Genomic DNA, 24044 nt, shown 5'->3' with positions numbered 1-24044 from the left:
ATACATTTCCCCTGATGGATTAATTGATAGACTGTGTGCTTATTGTATAAAGTCATCACACAAATCAGATGGCTTGATCTCTCGTCTGTATCGGGTCAGATGAGCTCAGCCAGGTTAGCTGTTGGGGTAACACAACTGACCTCAGTATCACTGAATTAAGGAGAAGAAATAAGTAGCCAAGTGTTCCCATTCAGTTTGCTATCCCGATTAATCTGTCCATGGATTTCCGTAGAGGAATTATTAGTGTTCAGCATTCCGCCATCAAATGTTGAATAACCTGCCTGTCCTCACACACATTTAAAAAAATAAAAGCTGTGAATGGGGTCTGTGAAAATGTATTTTGGAATGATGCGAAAATCTGAATGTGTTTTTTGACGAAACAAGTTTTCTTTGTCGCCTCCTGTTTTTCTACCTTTGGCTGCGGAGAGGGCCAAGTGATTGCTCGGCAGGTTACAGTAGCTTTTCTTCATCCTAAGCATCAAAGGTGGCTCAGTGGGGGTAGCACTCTTGCCTCCGAGTCCAGAAGTTGTGGGTTCAAGTCAATTTAACGCTGACACTCCGGCACAGTGCTGAGGGAGAGCTGTGTCGATGGACGTGTGGTGTGTTTTGGAAGAAAGGTTAAACTGAGACCCTGTTTGCACCCTCAACTCGGTATCGGTGATTCCGCAGCACCGCTTTGAAGAAAAGCAGGGGAGTTACCCCGGGCCAATATTTATACCCAAGTCAAAATCACACAAACACATGATCTGGCCATTAACGTGTTGCTGTTTGTGGGATCTTGCTGTGTACAAATTGGCTGCTCTGTTTTTCTGAATTACAATAGTGACTACACTTTATAAGTACTTCACTGGCTGTGAAGCACTTAAGGATGTCCTTTGTTGGTGGCAGACACCATATACATCTTTACTGTGCCGAATTTGTCCTTCTGATGCATCACTATAGACACAATAAGAAGTCTCACAACACCAGGTTAAAGTCCAACAAGTTTATTTGATAGTAAACCCACTAGCTTTTGGGGTTTGCCCCTTTGTCAGGTGAGTGGAGAGTTCTGGTCACAAACAGAGCGTAGAAAGGCACACACGGTTTACAGAGTACTGATTAGAATTACAGCTAATCAATTCTTAAAGGTGCAGACAATGTGGGTGGAGATAGCATTAAGCACAGGTTAAAGAGATGTGTATTGTCTCCAGACAGGACAGTTAGTGAGATGTGGCAAGTTCAGGCAAGTCATGGGGGTTACAGATAGTGTGACATGAACCCAAGATCCCGGTTGAGGCCGTCCTCATGTGTCCAACCCCAGCCCAACGCTGGCATCTCCACATCATCACTATAGACAATCAGGGTTAGGAGGCTGTTAGCAGTTTATTGGTGCTGTAAGGGAATTAGCATCAACGTGATGTACTGACAACAGCATGTCATACTTAGATGATAACTGATGCTGTAATATTCTATAATTCCTACAGTTTTCATTTGTCTCCTCATTCTTTGACACACCCCTTTAGTCAGCCTTCAGCGGCCTGCACTGAACACACCAGTCCCTATCTGTGTTTACTTCGCACATCCCCACCTTGACTCTTTGGACATTACTCATCATCTTCAATCATCAACTCTACAGTCACAGTCATTTCTGTACTAACCTAACACTCACACAAGATACCTCAGACTGGAATTGGTAGACTGTGATCAGGATCAGGTAGCCATTTGATTTTCCTCTCTCCAATTCAGAGATTTTGAGGTTAACTTTAACACCCTATTGCCATCTTAAAGTTTTAAGTTTATTTATTAGTGTCACAAGTAGGCTTACATTAAGTTACTGTGAAAATCCCCTAGTTGCCACACTAAGATGCCTGTTTGGCTACACTGAGGGAGAATTTAGTACGGCCAAAGTGCCGAACCAGCATTCAGAAAAAACCCATGCAGACACGGGAGAACGTACACACTCTCCACACTCAGTGACCCAAATCAGGAGTTGAACCTGGGTCCCTGGTGCTGTGAGGCAGCAGTGCTAACCATGTTATCTTGGCTGCTGAGATCAGTTCAGACAGTATTGACCAGTAACTGAACCAATGGCCTTCCTGAGTTCCATGGGATAGACCTCACAACACCACGGTATGATTTTTTTCTAAACGGCCCCAGTAACGTGTAGTGTATTTCTGTTTGAGGTACTGTGCCAGCAGCACTAATTTGTAAAATTGCCTGTCCTTCTCTGAACCATATTTCACAGTGCAGTGACTCACTAATCCCTTGAGGGATCACCAAGATAAATGGCTTGGCTAAAATATTAAATAATGGCTAGTATTCATGATTAGAAAATTATTGAAACGTAATCGTCAAGAACGCGTTTGTCCATAATATTTTATATCACAGCTACCAAAATGGAGCCTGCTGAAACAGGCCTGAGAATGTGTCTTGTTTATTGAACTGAGCTTTGTTCCTTTTGGTCTACGTGAGTGGAGCTAAACAACATTTGAATACTGAGGGACAAAACAAAGTTAAATATACCAGCAGCAGACATAAAGCCATGATTAAAATCAATGTGCTGATTGAATGATTTTCCAACACGGAAATAAATAATCCCCGAATTGACTCTAGAATGGTGCACGGAGGATTTTTGCAATGAAACGATCAGACTCCCCCTTTCTGAAAACCTGAAATACATTAATATACAGATCATGCTCAGAGTATCATGTTATTTAAAGATATATGAGAGGTTTGTGGAAAGAATTAGTATTCACAGTAATTTAATTGATAGGTATTGTGAACCTATAATGCTGCCAGACTAATCTCCAGGCTTTTATGCAGCAGAGCCAACACCTTCCCTATGATCTTTTAGAAAAAGTACATCTTGTGACAGCTGACGTTTCACATTTCCAGAGGAACAGCCCTTGGATCACCCAAATCAGGGTTCCCCCACTCACCTGCCTGAATCCACCACACAGTCCTTGTGAGCAATGCTTCAGTTAAAAAAAAAAGTTTCCGTTGAAAGAACTCTGAGCAAGGGAGGACCTATGTAAAACGTGGTTACAAAAGCTTTACAGATTTTCAAGGGCTGAACTGATTAATCACTATCAGGGCAGCTTTCTGAAGCATTAATTCCAAATACTGGCACAGAGAAAAAAAAATGTCCACTTGCTACTTGTGCCATTGACACCTTCACGTGAATGGTACCAGGCCTGATACAAACTGGACTCTGGGAATCCTCAATCACTCACTGACAGAATATAATGGCACAGTGTCAGCCATTTTGTCTTCTGTTGGTGCCATTGGCATTCATCCATTTTCAGTTGCCACGCTGAAATTATCTTTCACAAGTCATTTATTTTGAAGACTTGAATAATTAAATGCATATCTAATGGAGCACTTGAGCATTTACCTCCAAATAAATAAATCACTGTGTGTTTTTCACAATGTTCTTTCCTGACTATTGAAGGCAGTGACGTACAGCAGAGCACGATTCCTTGGGCTATCTCGTGAGAACCAGGAGTGCGAGTCTTGGTGAGCTATCCAGCCATAGAAGTATCGCTGTCGATCCTGACCTTGTGATCACCTAACACCCACCCACCCACATACATTCACTTTTAAAAGGAGCCGCTGTCCTGTGATTAATTGTTAGGGCAGGAATCGAGATGGATTTTTCCCTCCCTTGCTTAGGGACACCAAAATCGGTTGCAGCAAATTCACTGTCGTTTCCACTGAAATCAGCTAGTTTAGGATTAAATCACAGATTAAATAAATCAGTATTTGTGACACGTAAAACCACACCTTGATAATATATCCCCGCTAATCTATCATTTTATATATTTATAGTGTGTTGAATGGCTGATGTTGTATCATAATAAATCGACTACACAAGTGAAGGGAAACTGGTAATTAAAAGCAATGAATGAATGTTGGAGGAGGACAGAAATTACAGGTTAATTCAAGCACACACTGTAACTTCAGAAGGTGAAAACGACAAGGTCATTTGTTTCAGACAATACAATGAATACAGAAAATGTTGTGTAATGTGCAATTTTGGAAATATGGCACAGACACACCAGAGGAATACAAAATATCTTTGAAGAAAACCTTTAAAAGTGAGGATAAGCCAATACTGCGAGAAATTCTGCTTGTCTGTGAGACAACTATACATATCAGTCAGTCACATGTTGCATCATTCTACGCCATACTAATCCTGCCATATAGATTCATCCTGGCTTGACTCAAATTTTCTAAATGCAACCCACAAGCAAGTTGAGAAAAGTGCCATAGACATGCTGTTGCTGCAGAATTTCTGATTAATAGATATAGGTTATGCATGCTTTATATATATGTGTGTGTAATGTTACTGCAGAAGTGTGTAGTACATTTGGTCATTGGTTTTTACATCTGTTTCTTCTCGCCAGGTTCCACTTTGCAGCAATCCTGAAGTTGCCCTATAAATCTGGAGTTATGGCCTGATCTGACGGCTGGATTTAACACTGTTTGGTGTTTGCGTCTTGACACTGCGAATGTCAAACCGAGTTTAGAAAAGTTCAGAGGGCTCATTCGAGATTTTGAAATGTGTCTGGAGTCAACTTCAAAACATTTACACTTGGAGAGATTCCTGCCGTTTCAGGTCGCCGTGAATACTCAGAATTCTCCCCTTGACAAAGAGAAATTTCAGTTGCACCGAGGCAATCGAAACCACGTCTGGAACTGAAAACTGCAGTCACCCATCTCAGTATAATGCAGCTTGATCATGTTCTTGAAAGGGCTACCATCTGTTTACGTAAAGAGAAAGAAACGCATTATCGGAGCTTGGTTCAGTACAGAGTAGGTAACATGCCTCAATGAGTTTGCCTGTCCACTACTCCCGGATCATCACCCAATTTATTTTCTGGTCCAATAACCATCTTCTTCAGCAAGCTCTCCCCTGCTCTTTCTGTCCTCATTTCCAACAATTGCGAGGGGCCCATGAACTTCTTTGTCAGTATGTTAAAACCATTTACTCAGCTGCTTTTTTTTGCCACCTTTCCACTTCCCCTTACTCACCAAGCCAAGCTTTCCTCAAAGCTTCTCCGACCCTAACCTCACGTCTCTCTCGTCTGTTTCCCCTAATGTTTTCCCCAAATTCCAGTAGACAGAACTCTTGCCCTCTCGACTCCATTCCCACTAAAATGCTGAGCACCCAACTTCCTTTACTTGCCTTCATGCGAGCTGACATTGCAAAAGATTCCCTCTCTCATTCAAGCCTGCTCTCACTCTCAGTTTCTCCAATAATCCAATCTTTTCTTCTCTGCCCTTCGAAACTGCTACCTAATCCTCAAAGATCTCCCTTTACTCTCCAACGTGATTGAAAGTGTCGCCTCCAAAACCTTCCTTTCCCACAATGCTGTTTGACCCCTCCAAACCTGTCCACCCCGCAGCACTAATCAGTCATGAGTTGCAGCCACTGTGACTGATAGTTTTATAAACAACCTCTTCTCATTCCTCCTGACTTGTTTTTCAGCTTTCAACACAGATGACCACATTAAGGATTCTCCTCCACTGTTGGGTAGATTGGGACTGCCTTTAACTGGTCATTCTCGACTGAGTCATAGCTAGGGAATCCCTTGCAATAATCACTCTTCCCACCGCAATTCTAAAATCCCTTAAACATCTATCATTGCGCCCCCCCCACCCCCCACACCCCACCTATTTCTCTTCTACTTACTGCTCCTCAGCAATACAACTGGAAGCACAACATCGGGTTCCTGTCGGCTGATGACACTCAATACTCCTTCACAAAGGCCGTTTATTTCCATCTCTGTACTTTGCTGTTTCAGCCCAGCCATTTGGGAAAGCCTCATCCATGATGACGTTACCCCCAGATCCGATTATTTCAATGCTTTCCTGGCTGGTCTCCCACCTTCCACACAACATGATCTTGATCTCAAACAAACCTGTTGGTCACAGGTTTAAGGTGCTGGGGAGCAGGTACAGAGGAGATGTCAGGGGTAAGTTTTTCACTCAGAGGGTGGTGAGTGAGTGGAATCGGCTGCCGTCGGTGGTGGTAGAGGCAAACTCGCTGGGGTCTTTTAAAAGACTTCTGGATGAGTATATGGGATTTAATGGGATTGGGAGATACAGATAGTTCTATGGCCTGGTGGGTATGGATTATGATCGGTGCAACTTGTGGGCCGAAGGGCCTATTTGTGCTGTAGTGTTCTATGTTCGATATGTTCTATATCTTATTGTACACAAGTACCGTTCACCTCTGTTTGCTGACTTACATTAGTTCCCAGTCCACCAGTTTAAAATTCTCTGTTTATAGTTCAATTCCATTCATGGCCTTTCCCCTCACTTCTACAACCTAAGCAGTTCTACATTCTAGGATCTCTACATTCCCCCAACTCTGGCCACATGTGCACTTCCCTGTTGCCCTTAACTTTAGCTTCTGAAACCTTTAGCCCTCTAGGCCCCACGTCCTGTAATTCCCTTCCGAAACCTCGTAGTCTCGCTTTCCTCCTTTGAGATGCTCTTTAAAATCCGCTTCTGGTCATCTGTCCCAATATTTTGGCTTAGTCTCTATTTTTGTCGATAAACTGGGGTGGCACAGTAGCACAGTGGTTAGCACTGCTGCCGCACAGCACCAGGGACGTGGGTTCGATTCCCAGCTTGGGTCACTGTCTGTGTGGAGTTTGCACATTCGACCCACGTCTGCATGGGTTTCCTGCCACAGTCCAAAAATATGCAGGTGAGGTGCAGTTGCCATGCTAAATTGCCCCTTCGTGTCAGGGGGACTAGGTGGGGTGAATGCATGGGGTTATGGGGATTGGGCCTGGGGGGGATAGGTGGTTGGTTCAGATTTGTTGGGCCAAATAGCATTGTAGGATTCTATGAAACTGTCATCACACTTCAGGAAGGATGTGAAGGCATTGGGAAGAGTGCAGAAAAGATTCACAACAATGCCTCCAGATATTAAGATAGACTGGACCGTTTTCCTTGGAGAAAAGAAGGCTGAGAGAGATTTGATGGAGGTATTCTAAATCAAGGGGGGTTTGGACAGAGAGGGAGAAATCCACGAAAGATTTGAGGACCAAGTACATAAATTTAAAGTAATTTGCCCAAAAAAGCAAAAGCTGTATAAGAAAAACTGTTTTCACGCAGTGATTGGTTAAGGTCAGGAATTCACTGGCTGAGATTGTGGTGGAGGCAGGTTCAATCAAAGGATTCAAAAAGGAATTAAATTATTATGTGAAAAGGAAGGATGCACAGGGTCATAGGGAGAAGGCGGGAGAATGTGGCACAAGATAGTTGCTCATTTAAAGAGATAGTGCAAGCACGATGGGCTGAATGGCCTCCTACGATGTCACAATTCTGTGATGTGTCTTGGGATGTTTAACTATGTTGAAGATGTGACAGAAATGCAGGTTATTGCTGTCCTGTTTTATCCATGATCCTGGTCTGAATCAGCTGTTCAGTGTCAGAAATCCTATTTCCAACGCCGTTCAAACAAAAATTACACGCTTATCCTCCTCTGAATTTCCAGCCTTTTCACGGACACTCCTGCAGAAATGAGTCACTGCAGGAATCCTCGGAGGTAGCAAAGCAGGGAACTGGCACAGAAACCACGTCCCCTTTTTACAACTGTTGCATTCTGGTCAGTAAAGAGTTTTAATGTCCCAAAGCTGCATTGAAAAGGTAAAGAGAGAAGTGGATAAGGGAATAGGGTGGGTAAGTTATGGGGTGAGGCAAATGGGTAAAGTGAGGATTGGTGAGGGGTTGGGGTAGTAAGGTAGATGAATAAGAGGGTAGAGTCCGTAAGGAGACATGTGGGTGGCAGGTGGGTAGGATAGCATGGTGGCAGGTGAGTGAGGTGGCAGGTGGGTAAGGTGGTAGTAAGGTGGTAGGTTTGAAAGATGGCACAATAGCAGGCAGGTAGGGTGGCAGGTGGGTATGGTGGCAAGTGGGTAGGATGCCAGGGTGACAAGTGGGTCAGGCGGTAAGGTAGCCGAGTAGGTGAGTTGAATGTAGCCAAGTTGGGTCAGAATAAGAGGTTTTGTCGGATCAATGGTTAGTGTAGTCAGGTCAGGGAAGAGTCAGAGTGTTGGCGGGGGGAATACTTGGGCAGTGGTGGCTACTCAGGTTGGATCAGGACTAGTCAGGTTGGGTCAGGGCTAGTCAGGTTGGGTTGGCAAGAAGTCCATAAGTCTGCAGATAGTGGGGGAATCGGGTGGTGGGGCTAATCAGATCAAGGGTGAATGATTGGGGCGGTCAGTTGTATAGTTACCCAGCGAGTAGATCAGGATTTTTCTGTCCACCATTTCCTGGTAGCCATTCAGGTAAATAAATAGGAACCATCTGAGTTCTGCAAATCTAATTCAGCATGCAAACTTCACTGGGATTCCCAGGGAGTCCTAAAATTGGGACTTCCAAGGAATCTCATAGTGAATCTCCTGGGGTACGTCTGGTCTCGGATTATCCAGAGACCGGAAGATCTAAGTCTTTGTTTACTTGTATCTTGACTTTATTTTGCTATTTGTCAGATGCAGTGGAACAAATTATAGCATTCCCATTTAATTTGATTTATTATTGTCACGCCTGGTACAGTGAAGAGTATTGTTTTTAGCACACTCTACATCAAAGCATACCGTTCATAGAGTACATGAGGGAGAAGGAAAGGAGAGGGTGCAGAATGTAGTGTTACAGTAATTACTAGGATGTAGCGAAAGATCAACTTAATACGAGGTGGGTCTTTTCAAAAGTCTTACGGCAGCAGGGAAGTAGCTATTCTTGAGTTGGTTGGTACATGTCCTCAGACTTTTATGTTTTTCCCAATGGGAGAAGGTTAAAGAGTATGTCTAGGGTGACATGGGGTCCTTGATTATGCTTTTTCAAGGCAGTGGGAAGTGTAGACAGAATCAATGGATGGGAGGCTGGTTTGTGTGATGGACTGGGCTGTGTTCGTAAACCTTCGTAGTTTCTTGTGGCCTTAGTCAGAGCAGGAGCCAGACCAAGCTGTGATACAACCAGAAAGGATACTTCCTACGATGCATCTGTAAAAGATGATACGAGTCATAGCGGACATGCCAAATTTCCTTCTGGAAAATTAGACACATTATTGGCTTTCTTAACTATGGCATCGTTCAATCCAAAAATAGCATCATCAACACAAACTAGGTGTTTCCGTTTTACATTTGTGTGAAAATAATTTAACTTCAGAGTACAAGCAGTTCATAAGCTTAAATAAAAACAGCAAGTGGTGGAAATATTCAACAGGTCGGATTAGAGAGAAATAGAGTGAAGGTGTGGAAGTGAATATGACTTCTTCAGAACTCTCGCATCAGCAGAATTTTGCTTTGTATTTCAGTCCACAGACTTAACACTTTACCACCTGTAAGGTAAACACTTTTCACACAGGCCATATTTAATATTCCAACAAAAAAATGTCATCGATTCCTGCTGGAGTTAAAACTGAAGAATCCTGCTGAAGGTGTGATACATTCAGGACCTTTATTCTCTTAATCAACTTCCAAGTGTGGCAGCAAGGTTTATTTCGCATGTCAGTCGAATCCTTTGCTTTGATTTCGAACAACACATTTTCTTCACAAAGGGAGGAGATGTTTTAAAACAACTGACTCAGCAAAATGCATCTGTCACATGGATTTGCATAGAGCTGATTAACCGCACCAGCTCCGACTTAGCTTCCTGCTTCGAACAAGCCCGAATTTGCCCGGAGAGAAATTAACAGTTAACAATGAGTAAGACAATGAGGATAAAATGGGGGAAGGAGGGGAGGACCAGCTACCGATCCAAGCGCATATTCTTCAAGGATGAATGAGGAGAAACGGATGGTTTACTTGTGAGGGGAAGATAAGGGAACATGGAAGGGGCTGCGTGTGGGTGACAGCACAGGGCGTGGGCAGATTCAGGGTGTCGCTGGCATCAGTGTATGCAGAACAGCTTCAAAAGATCTCCGGGACTCCCAGGTGACAGCGTCTTCCTGAGAAGGATTAACATCCTGAAAGGAAAAGTGGAACACGCCATGTCACATAGTCCAATAGGAACTACCCCTTCTCGGGGGAAAAAAAAGTTATGTTTCACTTGATTACAAATGCTAGTCTTTGAGGACACTTTGAGGACGAGTTAGGAGGTTTAATTCGAGTTGAGTGATATGTTAAAATGTTACAAGTTCCGCTTAAAAAAAAACTTTGTAAGGGTGTGCTGTTAGAGAAGTTTGTAAAGTGGTGCTGTGTCCTGCAGTGACATCAGAAGGAAAAAGGCTGTAATACTCACAGGATACACTTGAACCGGGAACACAGACTGGGGCACAGACTGTCTCGCCAGGAGAGTGGCTTCATTGCTCTGCCTTCCTACAAATGCCAGGTCAGGGTCAGTAACTGGGAAGCCGCAGCCCAGTCTGGAACACTTGGTGATCTCTGGGTTTAGCGAAGGGGGCAGCAAACACAATCCCCTGATCAAATCAACTCTAATCTCGATGAGAGAGGGGAAAACAAACGGGAAGAATTCAAACTCTTGGTGTAAAGAAGGGTACGCTGGTAACAAGTTATCTGATCAGAAGTTGCATTTAAACGGGCTCAAATTAAATAACGCGGTCGCAAATATTGAACACTTGGGCATTTTCAAATTAAAATTCGTGGAATGGAGTTTTTTTTTAAAAGAAAGCTCCGTTTTTGCAACTTGGAGTAGAAAAGAGTTAATCAGCTCGGCGGAGGGGAAAAAAAACGCGAGAGAGAAAAGGTGAAAGCTTAAGTTGAGAACAATGACCCTTTTCTTGTGGCCGAGATCTTCTCCATGAGTTGAGACGTGATTTCCACACAGATAACCCGCCACCAGGCTCTCCCTCTCTCTCTCTCTCTCTGCAAGATCGCCTTGCTGTGGGCTCTCTCTCTCTCTCTCTGTCAGTCTGCTTTCTCGTTTCCCCCCCCACCCCCACTGCAAACAAAAAAAAGGAAAACACAAGTGTGCTGGCGCCCCCTTGCCCCCCCCCCCCCCCCACGCCTCCCTCTTCCCTTTTCGCCAGAGAGGGGAGTGAGAAAGAAAGAGTGAATCAGACAAACAAACAAGAAGAACAACAGCCAAACAAGTCATTCCGGGAAGGCTGCTTTCTGTGTGTACACAGGGAGAGAGAGAGAGAGAGAGGGGAGGCCTGATGGCGGTGATGGCAGCTCATTGCTGGTGTGTGTAAGTGTGGTGCGGGGCGGTGCAAAGACAGACGCATGTTGGCTGTTTGTATTCGCGCTGAATTGCTGTCTTGGAATTACGTAATGCCTAAAGTCGGGGTCCTGACAAGCGATAACATTTGTGATAAAGGCGGATTGAGCCAGAGCCACCCCCACCCCACCCCCCCCCACGCCCGCCCGCCCGCCTGCCTTTCCCCCTTCTCTCAGACATATTAAACACACAGACATTACACACACACACACACACAACCTCCAGTCGGCCAGACATACACAAGCAGCGCATTTGAACAACCGGCTCAGCCGCTGCGCCTTCCCCTCTCCTTTCTCTCTCTCTCTCTCTCTCTGTCTGTCTGTCTGTCTCTCTAAAATCTCACTCTGCAAAAAAAAACTCAGACGGTTCATGGCTCTCACCAAAGCTCCACCATCTTCCCAGCTGCAAAGATTATTGCCATCAAATCAACAGGTAAGAGAGACAGAGAGAGAGAGAGTAGGCGAAAATCAGCCCCGAGATTAAAGGAACAAAGATCTCTTACCGATTTTTGATTCTCTCCGCACAGGCTGTGTGTGTGTGTGTGTGTGTGTGTTTGGAAGCTTAGCTCGCTGCCTTTAGATTTATTGATTAAGGTAATACTTTCAGTTTGGTTCGGTCAGGAGATACTCTTTAGGTTTTCTTTCCCCCCGCCGACGAAAAAAAGAGAAAGAGGCAAGACTTCTCACATTTCACACACATTCCCATTTCCCATATTTGTTGCGTCGGGAGGTCACCCGAGCAGGCATGAGAAATGGTTCCTCGTACGTGACAGTAGCCTCCAGTAGCCTTTAGGGTCAAGTTTAGCGAGCTTGGAGGGGGAGGGAGGGAGGGAGGGGGGGAGGAGGGGGTGCAGTGGTGGTAGAGGCACACTATGATTTCAAGTACGTTTGGGATACTCGCCGGGGTTTCGCCCCCACCACCCCAGTGCAGCGCTGGCGACTTAGCGGGAAAGTGGGAATAAAAAGAAATGGATGGCGTTGGGAAGGGTATTTTCAGTTTCCAGATGTCAGAGTGAGAGATCTCCTCCTAGATGCCTCTGCAAACGCCAGGGAAGTTTGTGAGTGACGTGGCCGAGGTAACAGGCTGAAAGGGATCAGGGTGGATTATTTAACCTCCCATTTCTCCAGATTAAGCGGTGCCGAGATAAAGATACATATTATAAAATCCGGGACTATAGGAAACTGTTCCCCCCCCACCCCCCCCCCCCCACACAAACACACACTCTCTCTTTCAGACAGTGACGAGTCATTTGCTGGAATCTTGCTGGAGTAACATGTTTGGAGTCAACTTTTTAAAAAGTTGGGTTAAAAGTGTGTGTGTATGTGTGTGCTGAGCTGTGTCTGTGTCTGTGGTTAGACACCATCCTCCGGTGGTTAAACTTCTCCAGACAAGGGACTTTCAGTTTTTTTTGAATCTCAGGAGGCAATGCCAAGTTTTGTTTTTTTTTCGAAAAAAAAACGCTTTGAAAGTTACAGACAGAAGTAATTGTAGCTTTTGACTTTTTGAAGGGTTGCACTGGCTGACACGGGGCAGAAACCGTTTGCGTTTTCTTAGCCACACTCAGTAAAATGTGGCAGCAGTAAAAAAAAACCCCGGCTTATTATGGCAGTTAGTTTAGGATGTGTCGCTTGGAAGTGCTATTAAAATGTTTCCTGCTGATCGGGGCTGGATGTAGCCGGCGAGCTCTGTTAAAAGCTGTTTGCTGACCGTTGGTGTGTTTCATCTCACTGCAGATTTGACACATCTCGCTTTTTTTTTTGTTTTGACTTCTACTTATTGGTCCTAAATGCGGGGGAAATAAAATCGCGTCCCCCTCCCCCTCCCCCCCCCGCCACTCCTCTGATTTTCAGGCAATGGTTTATTAGCTGTTTGGTTTCTGTGTTGCGATAACGTTGGAAATGAGTGAAACTTTTTGACTGTTTATTTCCCCCCAAGTACCACTTAAGATGTTTTGAGCCTGCAGAATGCTGATTTACAGGATTTGCCCTGTCCGCTTGGTCGGGGAGTTGGACCCAATGGGTGTTCTTGCTTCGACCTATGCACTTTCCGAAGGCGTTTCATGAGAGTAACTATTGTGTCTGTAACAAGAACGGCAGATGTAATCACTTAACGAAGGCACTCCAAATGAGTTTTGTCACTCAGAGTTACAAAAGTGTACATGGCACATATGAACGGCAGGGCTAATCCGGTAAAATAACTCCTCAGACCGTTTTAACATTGGCGTGACAAGCGTGGGGGATTTGGTAGAAGTTTTACAGATATTGAAAAGGTAGGATTGAGTGGAGACCGATGATTTTCTTTCTGCTCTTAAAGTTCTTCAAGTTGTACTGGGAACTTTGTGAAACTGCCTTTGAGAGAGAGAGAGAGAAAAATGTCCAGTCGGTTGAATGGGCCCGAACTGTTCAGTATTAGTGTGTAAAGTGAATGTCACGTCCGCGCTCACATGAACTATGAGCCCATTGAAGGCTGATCTCTTTGCAAGTCTTTGTGTCCTTATCACAGGAAATGTTGCGGAAAGCAGTTGTTTAGTCGAGTTCCTAACACGTGTTGATTAACGATTCTTGTCTCCCAGACGTGATCCACTTCTGGCTGAATTTTCATTCGTGAGGGGCAAGGAAACGGTCTCAATGGCAAATTCCCAATTGCACCAGAGTACATTACAGCAAGAGTGTGCCTTGGTCCACAGCAAGAATAGATAGGTGGGTTAGCTTGTGATAATACTTCTGCTGTAAGGAATATTGTGCAATTTGATGTTATGATTAATGGCAAGTTTACACAGTGCTTGATCAGATAATGAATACAGGCATCGCTGGGCCAACCTGGCGTGTGTGGAATGAAGAAAAAAAATTGTATTGATTTACTAGCGAGATCTGTATTGTACTAAAGTAGCCCCTTAGCGTTGCAATAATATAAATTAAACCACAATGGAGGACTGTAATATTGAAATACAAGTTGTTGAAATAGCATTTTTCGTGGGTAGTAAATGCAATATTTGATCCACTAACAGTCGGGTTTAGGATTGCTTGATGCAGGGATAGCATTCACACGTTTTGCATCTAGCATCAAAAGCTACGATTGCTTTTTAAACATATATTTAATGATTCATAAAATTCCCCTTTTGAAATGTACAGTAAATGGCCACCGATTCTTTTTAGTGTCGCTTGTGCTTGCGTATATATTGGTAATATCAATGCATGGGGGGGGGGTGCACATTTAATTGCAGTGCACAATATAGTTGTTTATACTTTTGACCATGTGCCTGGGTATAATGGCAGTGCCCAGGCCAGATACAGTCTGGGACTTGCTAAAGGTCTGTCCACAGGGCCAAGCTAGCAAGGCATCATGCCACTCTAAATGGATACGAGCGGGTTCGACTGTATGCTTATTGTAATGACAGTAGATGTATAGCGTTCACAAAAGTAAGCAAAGATTGTCAAAAGTTAAGGGCTGTTCTTGTGGATTGAATTATTGGTACAGGGCGGAAAATGGATGGCTGGTTTGACTCCGAAACGATGTAAATTTCCATTTAAAAAGTCTGGCTGTCACTTTCAACCTGTTGACTTTCAGTCTGCAACATCGATTCCTGGCTCTTACACTATTGAAGCGAATACTCGTTCAAGTTTAGGAAATCTGCAGAGATTTATTGGCACCTACATCAATAAAGGACGCTGGAAAGTTGTGGAATGGACACATTTTGGGATCCGCGCTGGTAGTCGAGAGGAAAATTAATGGTTGGGAGTGTTAGGTATCAAGTCTTTTGAAATATTTGGAAAGTTTTTTTTGTGTGTTGTGGTAGTCACAGTCATCTAATAAAACTTATTCAGGCAGATGGTCTTGACGTTCTTTCAAAGCTGTGCTTTTACCGAGTTACCCATTTTATTTGCAGTTTCTGGCTTATTGTCAGGACACGTAATATATATAGAGAGAGAAAAAAATACCCTGGCTGGCTTTTAGTGGCTGAGTTGGTAAGCGTTCCTCAGCGTTAACAAAATACCATCAGTGCTGGGAATTGGCATCAAAAATAGTGCCTGCCAAGGGAAGACCTAACGTCAGATTACTTGTTAAGAAGGTAGGTCTAGACAGCGTGGTCCTGGTGTTTAAAGGTGTTGATCGTTTAGACTGAGCAGTCATCCGTGGTCCCCTCCCTTTACCGAGTGGAGAGTGGTATTATCCACATGTTCCATCGCGCTCTGCAAACGCGAAATGTAGCCCGAATATGTTAACTACGAGTTACCCTAGTCACTGTCACTGAATAGTTGACAGGGGACAGGGAGTCAAATCAAACTGTCAATTTCTATCTATTGATTGCAAACGGACAGAAATATGCCGGCGTGCGAAGTGGAGGAGGCAATGAGGTAAAACTGTTCTTAAAGGGAAAGAAATACTTTGAAAGTTATTAGTTCAGGAGTAGCGTTGACGAAGGGCTCTATTTTAAAACCTAAATCTCTACTTATCAGCCTTCCATATCATTTTGATTGACTTTTTGTTTTTGGTCAGGACACTATTTTACTTGGGAATGCTGCATTCATTCTCCTAGAACAAAAGTGGACTTTCCTGTTGCAGTGTTTTAATGAGTTGATTCAAGAGTGGTTGAAGGCCGTGCCCCTGTACTTTTCCCCCATAGGAACTTTCACCGAACGTTTCATTGCCCTGACAGTTTGAATATGTTGAAGGGTGTCTGGTCATTGACGTGAAGTCTGTGCACACACATGCACACACACACACAGAAACATACACACATGCACACACACACACAGAAACATACACACACACAAACACACACACACAAACACACACACACAAACACACACAAAACACTACATGTAATATACATGACACTGCAATTACAATTTTCTCAAGCAGTCTTAAAGCAAAGCAGATGTAGTGTGGGCTTAATTGTTCCTGCTAAAAAGATGCAGTGATGTTTGCTTAAGAACTGCTTTCCCCTGTCATCATCTTCTAAACTCGACAATAGATGCATCTGTGTCAACTTGGGCGGGTCTGTGCCCCAAAGACATCACTGCAAAAATATGTAAATAACCACAACAAAGGCGTGAATAACGTTTGAGATGGAGAAGGAATTAGGATGACAGTAGAGCAGAGCTGGCAATATCCCAGAGGTATGGCCGAACTATTCATCTAGATAAAGGGAAGCCGCCTTTGCACTGTTCAAAGTTTAACCATAGAAGGAAGGGGGGGGGGGGGGGGGTGGGGGGAGGAGGTTACTCTCCAAACTATTGAAGATGTTATAGTTGTCTTCCAGTAGCCTGTACTCATCTGTCTCCTTCTCTTTCGCGCAGATATGGTCCGCAAAAAGAATCCGCCACTGAGAAATCTTGTGAGCCAAGGCGAAAGTGAGAATAGCCAGGTCTCGAAGCCAGAAAGTGCGGTGATCCAGGAGGCGACAGCCAGCTCAGGACCCCCGGCTCCCATGCAGCAACACAGCAGCCAGCAAGATGCATTAGAGTCAGCCAACAAGGAGGAACATTGTCTGCGGGCCGCAGACGTCGCCGGCATCAAAAGCGACTTGAAAAGGCCCGAGTCGGCCGAAGGGAATGGCTCCCATTATGAAAGCCACAAAAAGGGAGGAAATGTTCCATCCTTCCCGCAAGTTGAGGTGACAGACAGAAATATGTCTGCTCTCTCATCTCAGCCTGCTGCTGCTGCCGCCGAGGCCTGGAAGTCTCCTTGTAGATCAGAACCAGATGACGGCGATGCCAGGAGCTGTGGTGTCTCTGCAAGTCTCTCCGAATTCAACCACAGAGCCCAGAGCTCCCCCAAAAGTGGGAGGGAGAGGGCCCCGCCGCTGGAGGGGGTGCCACCTGAAGAGCAGGCTCCAAGCCCAGGCTCGGTGCCTTCAGAGAACTCTCAGGTGCTTTCAGACGCCAGTGTTGAGCAATCCAAAGCGGAAATGCTGAGTGATAACCCGGAGCCGGCTCCCCTCACCCCAGAACTGCAAGACTTCAAGTGCAACATCTGTGGTTATGGCTATTATGGCAACGACCCCACCGATTTGATCAAACATTTCCGCAAATACCACCTCGGGCTGCACAACCGCACCCGCCAGGATGCGGACCTGGACACCAAAATCCTCGCCTTACACAACATGGTGCAGTTCTCCCAATCCAAAGACTTTCAGAAGTTGAGCCGGAACGCGGGCTTGCTCACTGGGGTGTTACAGGACCTCAGCACTCCGCGACCTGCCATGTTAAACGGGACCTACGACGTACATGTAAGTATCTGAGCCTCCCAGACAGTCCAGTAGTTGGTCCAGACTTATGCCAAGCAGCGTGTGGTTAGGATTGGGATGCACTGCCAGAGAGGAGGCAAGGATCAATTCAGCCCTTCAAAGGGTCGTTATCTGAAAGATGGGGGAATTATACAGGGGGTAGAGAGTGTTGTGAGACTTCTTACTGAATATACAGGGGGAAAATAGGACAGTGGACTGACAGTAGGTGAACTGCTCTTTTCAGTGGGCTAGCACACATAAGACGGGTAGCATGGCTTCCTTCTGTGCTGTAACCATTCTGTAAGGTCAGGCTATGGAAGTGGTTCAGATAAAACCCTGCCTGGGGTCCAATCTTTTCAAAAAAAAATCCCAATAGTGTGGAAGGAGGCCGTTCTGCCCATCAAGTCTGCATCCACCACAATCCCACTCAGACCCTATTCTGGTAACCCCACCTGTTTACTCTGCTATCCCTCCCGGACACTGTGGGAGATTTTACCACGGCCAATTTCATTTATAAGGAAGGTGGGGTGGAAGGGAGAATAATCCGTAAAATGACATTTTAAATAATCATTTGAGATCCAGAGATGTGCGGCTTAGGTTGATTGATCGTGCTAAATTGCCCTCAGTGTCAAAGGGACTAGCAGGGTTAGTAAGTGGGGTGACGGGGATAAGGCTTGGGTGGGATTGTGGTCAGTGCAGGCTCAATGGGCCAAATGGCCTCCTTCTGCATTGTAAGGATTCTGTGATACAATGAAAAAGATGTGTGGCGGTGATCCAAGTAGAGAGCACCGTTGATGACACAACTGTATTTAGTGTCTAATATATGGTGACAAAATGGAACAATATTCATTTCACATCACTGGTACACTGCGGATGAAAATACATCTATTCCTCCCCGTAAGAATATCTTTGTTTTCATCGAATGGTTAGTGCCTGTTGAGATCCTACAATTAACTACAGAAGCCCATCGCCACCCTCTGATTGGAATTTTGCTAATTGGGACATATCCTGATCATTTTCATCTAAAAGCTATTTACGTTTTATTGCACTAATTTGTTTACTGGCTGTACAGCTTGCAAATCGGCGAGGAAGGTCGCCTGTTAAACGGATCAGACAACATAAACACCATTTCAGTCCATTACTGTTAATGAAAAGCTGTCTCCACTTAATTAATTCATTTTTAATATCAATTTGTCTGTAGTTGCCGCTGAATGCTCACATCCAGGAGTCACTGCAGTGAACTGGCTGGCGATGATACTTCCACAGGGCCTCATGTTTTAGCAACTTAGCCATGTGTCCGGGTGACACACATGTCAATTCGGGGAAAACTTTTTTTGCTGAGGATTTTTTCTCTGAAAATATTTGCTGCAGCTTACAAAGTATTATGTGCAGACCAAAGAGGAAAGAAAATTACAGCACAGGGACAGGCCCTTCGGCCCTCCAAGCCTGCACCGGTCATGCTGTCCGACTGAACTAAAACCCCCTCCCCTTCCGGGGACTATTTCCCTCTCTTCCCATCCTATTCATGTATTTGTCCAGACGGCCCTTTAAAAGGCCCTCACATATCTTGCTGTATTGCATAGCTACAAACTGGTAATAACTGAAGGAATCACAACTAGCAAAGATTAAGGATCCTTTGCAATTAAACAATACTTTTAAAGTCAATTATCTCGTTGTTCATGGATTATTTATTGTCCCGTTTGATTAACAATTTTGAACTCACTTTAAAGCTATTTCCTTCAGCCTGAAGGAGAGCTCAGAGGCCTATTAGGACGCTCGACCACTCATTTTAACCAGTGTTGGGGTCAGTAATAACTCAGAATAGAACTCAATATCTAAAGCCCGTGATAAACTTCAGAATTCAGGAGAGAGTTTCAGTTTAAAATAAGGAAGTGACAGAGAGAGAGAGAAAAAATAGGTTTGTTTATGAAATCTCACACTTGATATCAACAGTACCCAACAAAAAAAAAGAAATGAATCGTTAGAGAACTAGACTCTCAACAACCCATAAAATACGCAATTCGATTTAAAAGACAGCAGAAGTTGAGCTGGAGATAGATTTCACAATGTCCTCCCTGTTCCTGCTGAGCAGTTACCCTTGCCAGGTCAATATCACTGCATCAGGTTTTCTGATTTTTTAAATGCTTCATTTTTGTGATCAAAAGGCTAGTCCCAATCCTCCTAAAATCCGTGCTTCAACAAGCCGCCTCTGAAGCTAATGCCTGTAGACTGTAACAAGTGCGGACTGTCACACCATCATTAGTGAAGCCAGTGCTTCACTTTTTTTACGATGTGGAGATGCCGGCGTTGGACTGGGGTAAACAGAAGTCTTACTGTGTTTACCCCAGTCCTTCTTACTTCTTACTGTGTCCTGGTTAAAGGACTTTAACCTGGTGTTGTGAGACTTCTTTTTTTAACGCCAGTCACTTGGACTTCCCACTTTATTTGCTAACACGTGCCATTGAGAGGGTTCGCGGCGGGGTGGGGGGGGGGGAACGATTGACCAAAACAAAACCTGATAAAGACTCGCCCTGTCCTGTCATTTCGTTCCCCCATTCCCAACTCGGGCTAATCTGTTTATGATTTGTTATAAAGATTCTGAGAAATAGCAGGAAGGATTACTGAATGTGTTGGTGCATCGGAAGATCTAAAATAACAGACACAATTTGATAATAGGGGCCAATAAACACTTTAATACACATTGTGTACTCAAACTTGTTATCCAAATTAAAATTGTTTTGTGGTCACAGAGCAGCCTTCACAAGTAACGATGGTGTGGAGATGCCGGCGTTGGACTGGAGTAAACACAGAAGTCTCACAACATCAGCTTTAATAAGTCGAATAATTCAAATAAATAGGTTGGAGTTCTTACTGTGTTCACAAATAACGGTAGTAAAAAGTCTGACAACACCAGGTTTTAGTCCAACCGATTTATTTGATAGTGAGTTTACTATCAAATAAATAAAACCTGGTGTTGTTAGACTTTTTACTGTGTTTACCCCAGTCCAACGCCGGCATATCCACATCTTCACAAATAACACCAGGAGATGCGAGTAGATGTTGCTTATATCACAAGTGAAATGGAAAGCACATTTGTCTTTTGTTTGTTTTTTTCTCTCTATCCTCTCAGGTTACTCTGGGAGGGATGTTTATTGGCATCGGACGCAAAACCCCCGATTGCCAGGGTAACACCAAGTATTTCCGCTGCAAGTTCTGCAATTTTACGTACATGGGCAGCTCTTCCACCGAACTCGAGAAGCACTTCATGTCTGCGCACCCCAACAAGGTGAAGAGTGTGCCTTCCGCCCTGGAGCTGGGGAAGGATGCCATCCGGCCGGAGAGAAACGCCAGCAAAGGGACCCCGGCGACCGAGCGCCACTTACCCCGAGCCGCAGAGCCGGAGGATGCGGGCAAGTGGCAGGACAAGGCCACCATCAAGGCCACCGACGACACCCCCATCGGTTACTCGGTGCCCATCAAATCGGTGGACACCTCCAAGCAGAATGGCCTGGACGCCACCTGTTACTTCTGGTGCCGCTTCTGCAGCTTCAGCTGCGAGTCCTCGGACACCCTGAAGCTGATGGATCATTACAACAAACAGCACGGGGAGGAGCAGCGCAGCGGCTACTTCCAGAGAGATTTCCAACAGGGAGCCACCCTCAACGCCAAGGACTCCCCCAAGGAGCGGCAGCCTGCCGGGGGCAGCCAGTCGGACGGGGAATTGCCAGTCAAGGCAGAGAAGGGCAGCGGCAACCCGGCCAGGAAGCAGGAGGCCAGCCAGGCGGCCGAGGAGAGCATGGTCACCAGCTACAACTGCCAACTCTGCAAATTCAGGTACTCCAGCAGTCACGGGCCGGACGTGATCGCTGTGGGTCCCCTGCTCCGCCACTACCATTACATTCACAACGTGCACAAGTGTACCATTAAACACTGCCAGTACTGCCCGGGGGGGCTGTGCGGCCCGGAAAAGCACCTAGGGGACATCACCTACCCCTTCGCCTGCAGGAAGAGTAATTGCTCCCACTGCACCCTGCTGCTCTTGCACTCGTCCCCCGGGGTGGGAGGGAGTGCCAGGGTTAAGCACCAGTGTGATCAGTGCTCCTTCACGGTTCACGATGTGGATGCGCTGCTGCTGCACTACGAGAGTCTGCACGGCTCCCACACCCCGGGCAAGGCTGAGAATGGCCAGCAGGCAAGTGATGGGCAAGTGACCAGCGGAGAGGCTGAAGAGCACTGTTGTACCAAATGCGACTTTGTTACTCAAGTAGAGGAGGAGATTTTCCGACACTACAGGTAACATTTTTAATGCGCCCCCATCTGATGGTTTGTCGGTGCAATGAACCGAGAATATGACGGGGGGGGGGGGGGTGGAGGGGAGGGGGTGAAGGGAGTATCGGGGGCGGGGGGGGGGAAACAGGCACCAATCTGTTTGGCCAACTAAAATCAAATGTAGCCATGGGATAAATTAAAAGGGGGCAGCTCCTAAAAGGAAGGGAATCACCTGAAACGAAGGAAACTTACAACACCAACTCGTTTTTAAAGGGGTCAATAATGCACCCCACTCCCTGCGGTGCCCAGCGGGCACGGAAGGCGTTAACGGTGCCCCCCCCGCCCCCCCCGCCCCCCCCGCCTCCCCCGCCTCCGACACTGCATGCTCCCTCTCCAGGAAAAATCAGACAGTTTCCATCATCCACTTTGATTCCGCAACAAAGCAGAGGGAATCAACTGGATTGGGGTTTGTGTGTATGTCATGGTCTCTAGTTTCTCTGTCTTCAGATTATTCCGACGAGTTGACAGTGCAATGTAGTTGGGGAGACCCAGGCAAATCTTCCTGCATTCGGGCGTGCATGTTGGGCTATTCCTCAGATAGCAACCAACCTCGTTATCAGGGTTGGAATAGCACTGACTGCCTCCACTCCAAATTGGCAACTCTCTATTCCTTTTCTGCCGCTTCGATGGAGTTTAAATTTGCCTACTAGTGTCACAAGTAGGTTCACATAACACTGCACTGAAGTTACTGTGAAAATCCCCAACAGATTCACTTTCTCCAACTTTAAAAGTTTCCCAACTGCATGGAACGATTTTTTTTTAAAACAACATTGCGCGGATTTCTGTCCAAACGCTACAAGGAATGACTGTTGCTTTTAACTTAACCCCTCAAGTTCTCTTTTTGTGTGCCTTAGGAGGGTTCATAATTGCTACAAGTGCCGACAGTGTAAGTGGAACGCCCCGGGCACTCAGGCTTTACTGGAGCATTTCAACGCAGCCCACTGTGCGCTCCCGGAGCTGGCGAGCAGCAGCAGCACCAGCGGCGGAGAGTCGCCGCCCCCGGCCCCCCCGGCAGCCGGCACCAGCACCCAGCAGCCCAACGCCCTGGGCGGTGAGCAGGAGATGAGGCACCGCACCCCCACCCCGCCCGCCCCAGCAGCAGCAAGCGAGGAGAAGGAGGGGAGAGGCTGGCCTGACGCCCCGAGGGAAGACGGCAGGAAAGCGGCGGGGGAGCTGCACAAGGGGGGCTCTCACCCGGCGGCTCAGGCCGCCCGGGGACTCCCGGCCGCCTCCCCGGGCGGCAGCGGTCAGGAGAGCCACAGGAACAGCCGCAGGGCTGCGGAAGAAGCGGACGCGGGGCGGCCGGTCTATGGGATGCAGGCGGCCGAGCCCAAGGGCTTCCCGGCTGGGATGCAGCAGCAGCAGCAGCTCCCGGGGGCAGGAGAGCGGGACAAGCCCCGGGCTCTCACCCCACAGTATCCAACAAGCAGCGAACTCAACAAGGCGAGGGAGGAGTCCCAGACTCTACTGCGGGTAAGACTGCCTTGACTGACTCTCAACTTGTTGCTTGTTACCTTGTTGTGCACACCCACACAAACATGAGTGTGTCCCCTGAGCTGCTTCTAAAATGTTGCTCCCACATAGAGATTTATCAAGCCGTGATTCACTGTCGAGGGGGTGCCACATTGCACAACAGGGGATGGCCTCAGGGACCAGAGAAGGCCATGGAACGTCCCTTCTTGATCCCAGATGGTTATTTCAACAGGAACCAGAGCTGGAAGCTTCTTGGTCTGTGTGGTGCAGCCCTTGTGAACTAGGGAAGAATTAACAGGTGCAGGTTGGATCACCGAATAGTTCGAGGCCCATCATAAGATTGCAGTTGCTCTAGTTATGCCCTTCCCCGAACCTTTCCACCAAAGGAGAGGGTGACTCTCTATGACGCAGTTGTTTAACTGGCATGGGGAAGGAACAAAATGTACCTTGTAAACCAGAGGCCACATCATTGTTGTATTTTGAAGGGAGATAGGATATGTTGCAGTCTTTGTCATAATTTTAATGCTTACGTTTTGTCTGTTCTTTTATGGGATGTGGGTGTTACTGTTTAGGTCAGTATTTATTGCCCATCTTTAATTGTTCTTGAGAAAGTGATGGTGAGCTGCCTTCCTTAACTGTTGAAGTCCATATGGTAGAGGTACACCCATGATGGTGTTTGGGAGTTCCAGGATTTTGACCCAGCAACAGTAGAGGAATGGTGATATCTTTCCAAATCTCAAGTTTCCCCTTGGGGGGGAATTTGCAAGTGATGGTATTGCCATGCATTGCTAGCCTCGTCTTTTGGGGTAGAGGTCATAAGTTTGAAAGGTGCAGT

The 24044-nt window shown here is 46.0% G+C and overlaps 1 protein-coding gene and 1 long non-coding RNA gene across 11 annotated transcripts in view; one reads left to right on the top strand and one right to left on the bottom strand.

The window, feature by feature from the left end:
* Positions 1–8512: 8512 nt before the first annotated feature.
* On the bottom strand, positions 8513–10311 carry LOC145346409 (uncharacterized). The gene is made up of 2 exons (XR_013887691.1): positions 10240–10311; positions 8513–9964 (listed from the first exon to the last, which is right to left on the bottom strand). It is a non-coding gene; the product is annotated as an uncharacterized LOC145346409 (long non-coding RNA).
* Positions 10301–24044, top strand: part of trps1 (trichorhinophalangeal syndrome I) — a 207256-nt gene continuing 193512 nt past the window's right edge. Inside the window, exons 1-5 of one of the 10 annotated variants that reach the window (XM_080193562.1) lie at positions 11404–11610; positions 13751–13877; positions 16479–17410; positions 20538–21700; positions 22591–23209. In XM_080193562.1, coding sequence (XP_080049688.1) covers positions 16481–17410; positions 20538–21700; positions 22591–23209 — 2712 coding nt within the window. In that variant the 5' untranslated portion in view covers positions 11404–11610; positions 13751–13877; positions 16479–16480. The other 9 variants (XM_080193564.1, XM_080193561.1, XM_080193567.1 and 6 more) reach the window with 9 other exon arrangements.

This window comes from Carcharhinus amblyrhynchos, chromosome 8, assembly GCF_965287045.1.
Source record: "Carcharhinus amblyrhynchos chromosome 8, sCarAmb.v2.hapA, whole genome shotgun sequence".
NCBI classification, from domain to species: Eukaryota; Metazoa; Chordata; class Chondrichthyes; order Carcharhiniformes; family Carcharhinidae; genus Carcharhinus; species Carcharhinus amblyrhynchos.
The sequence above is the reverse complement of the archived record's forward strand: the minus strand, read 5'-3'. Positions and strand labels throughout refer to the sequence as shown.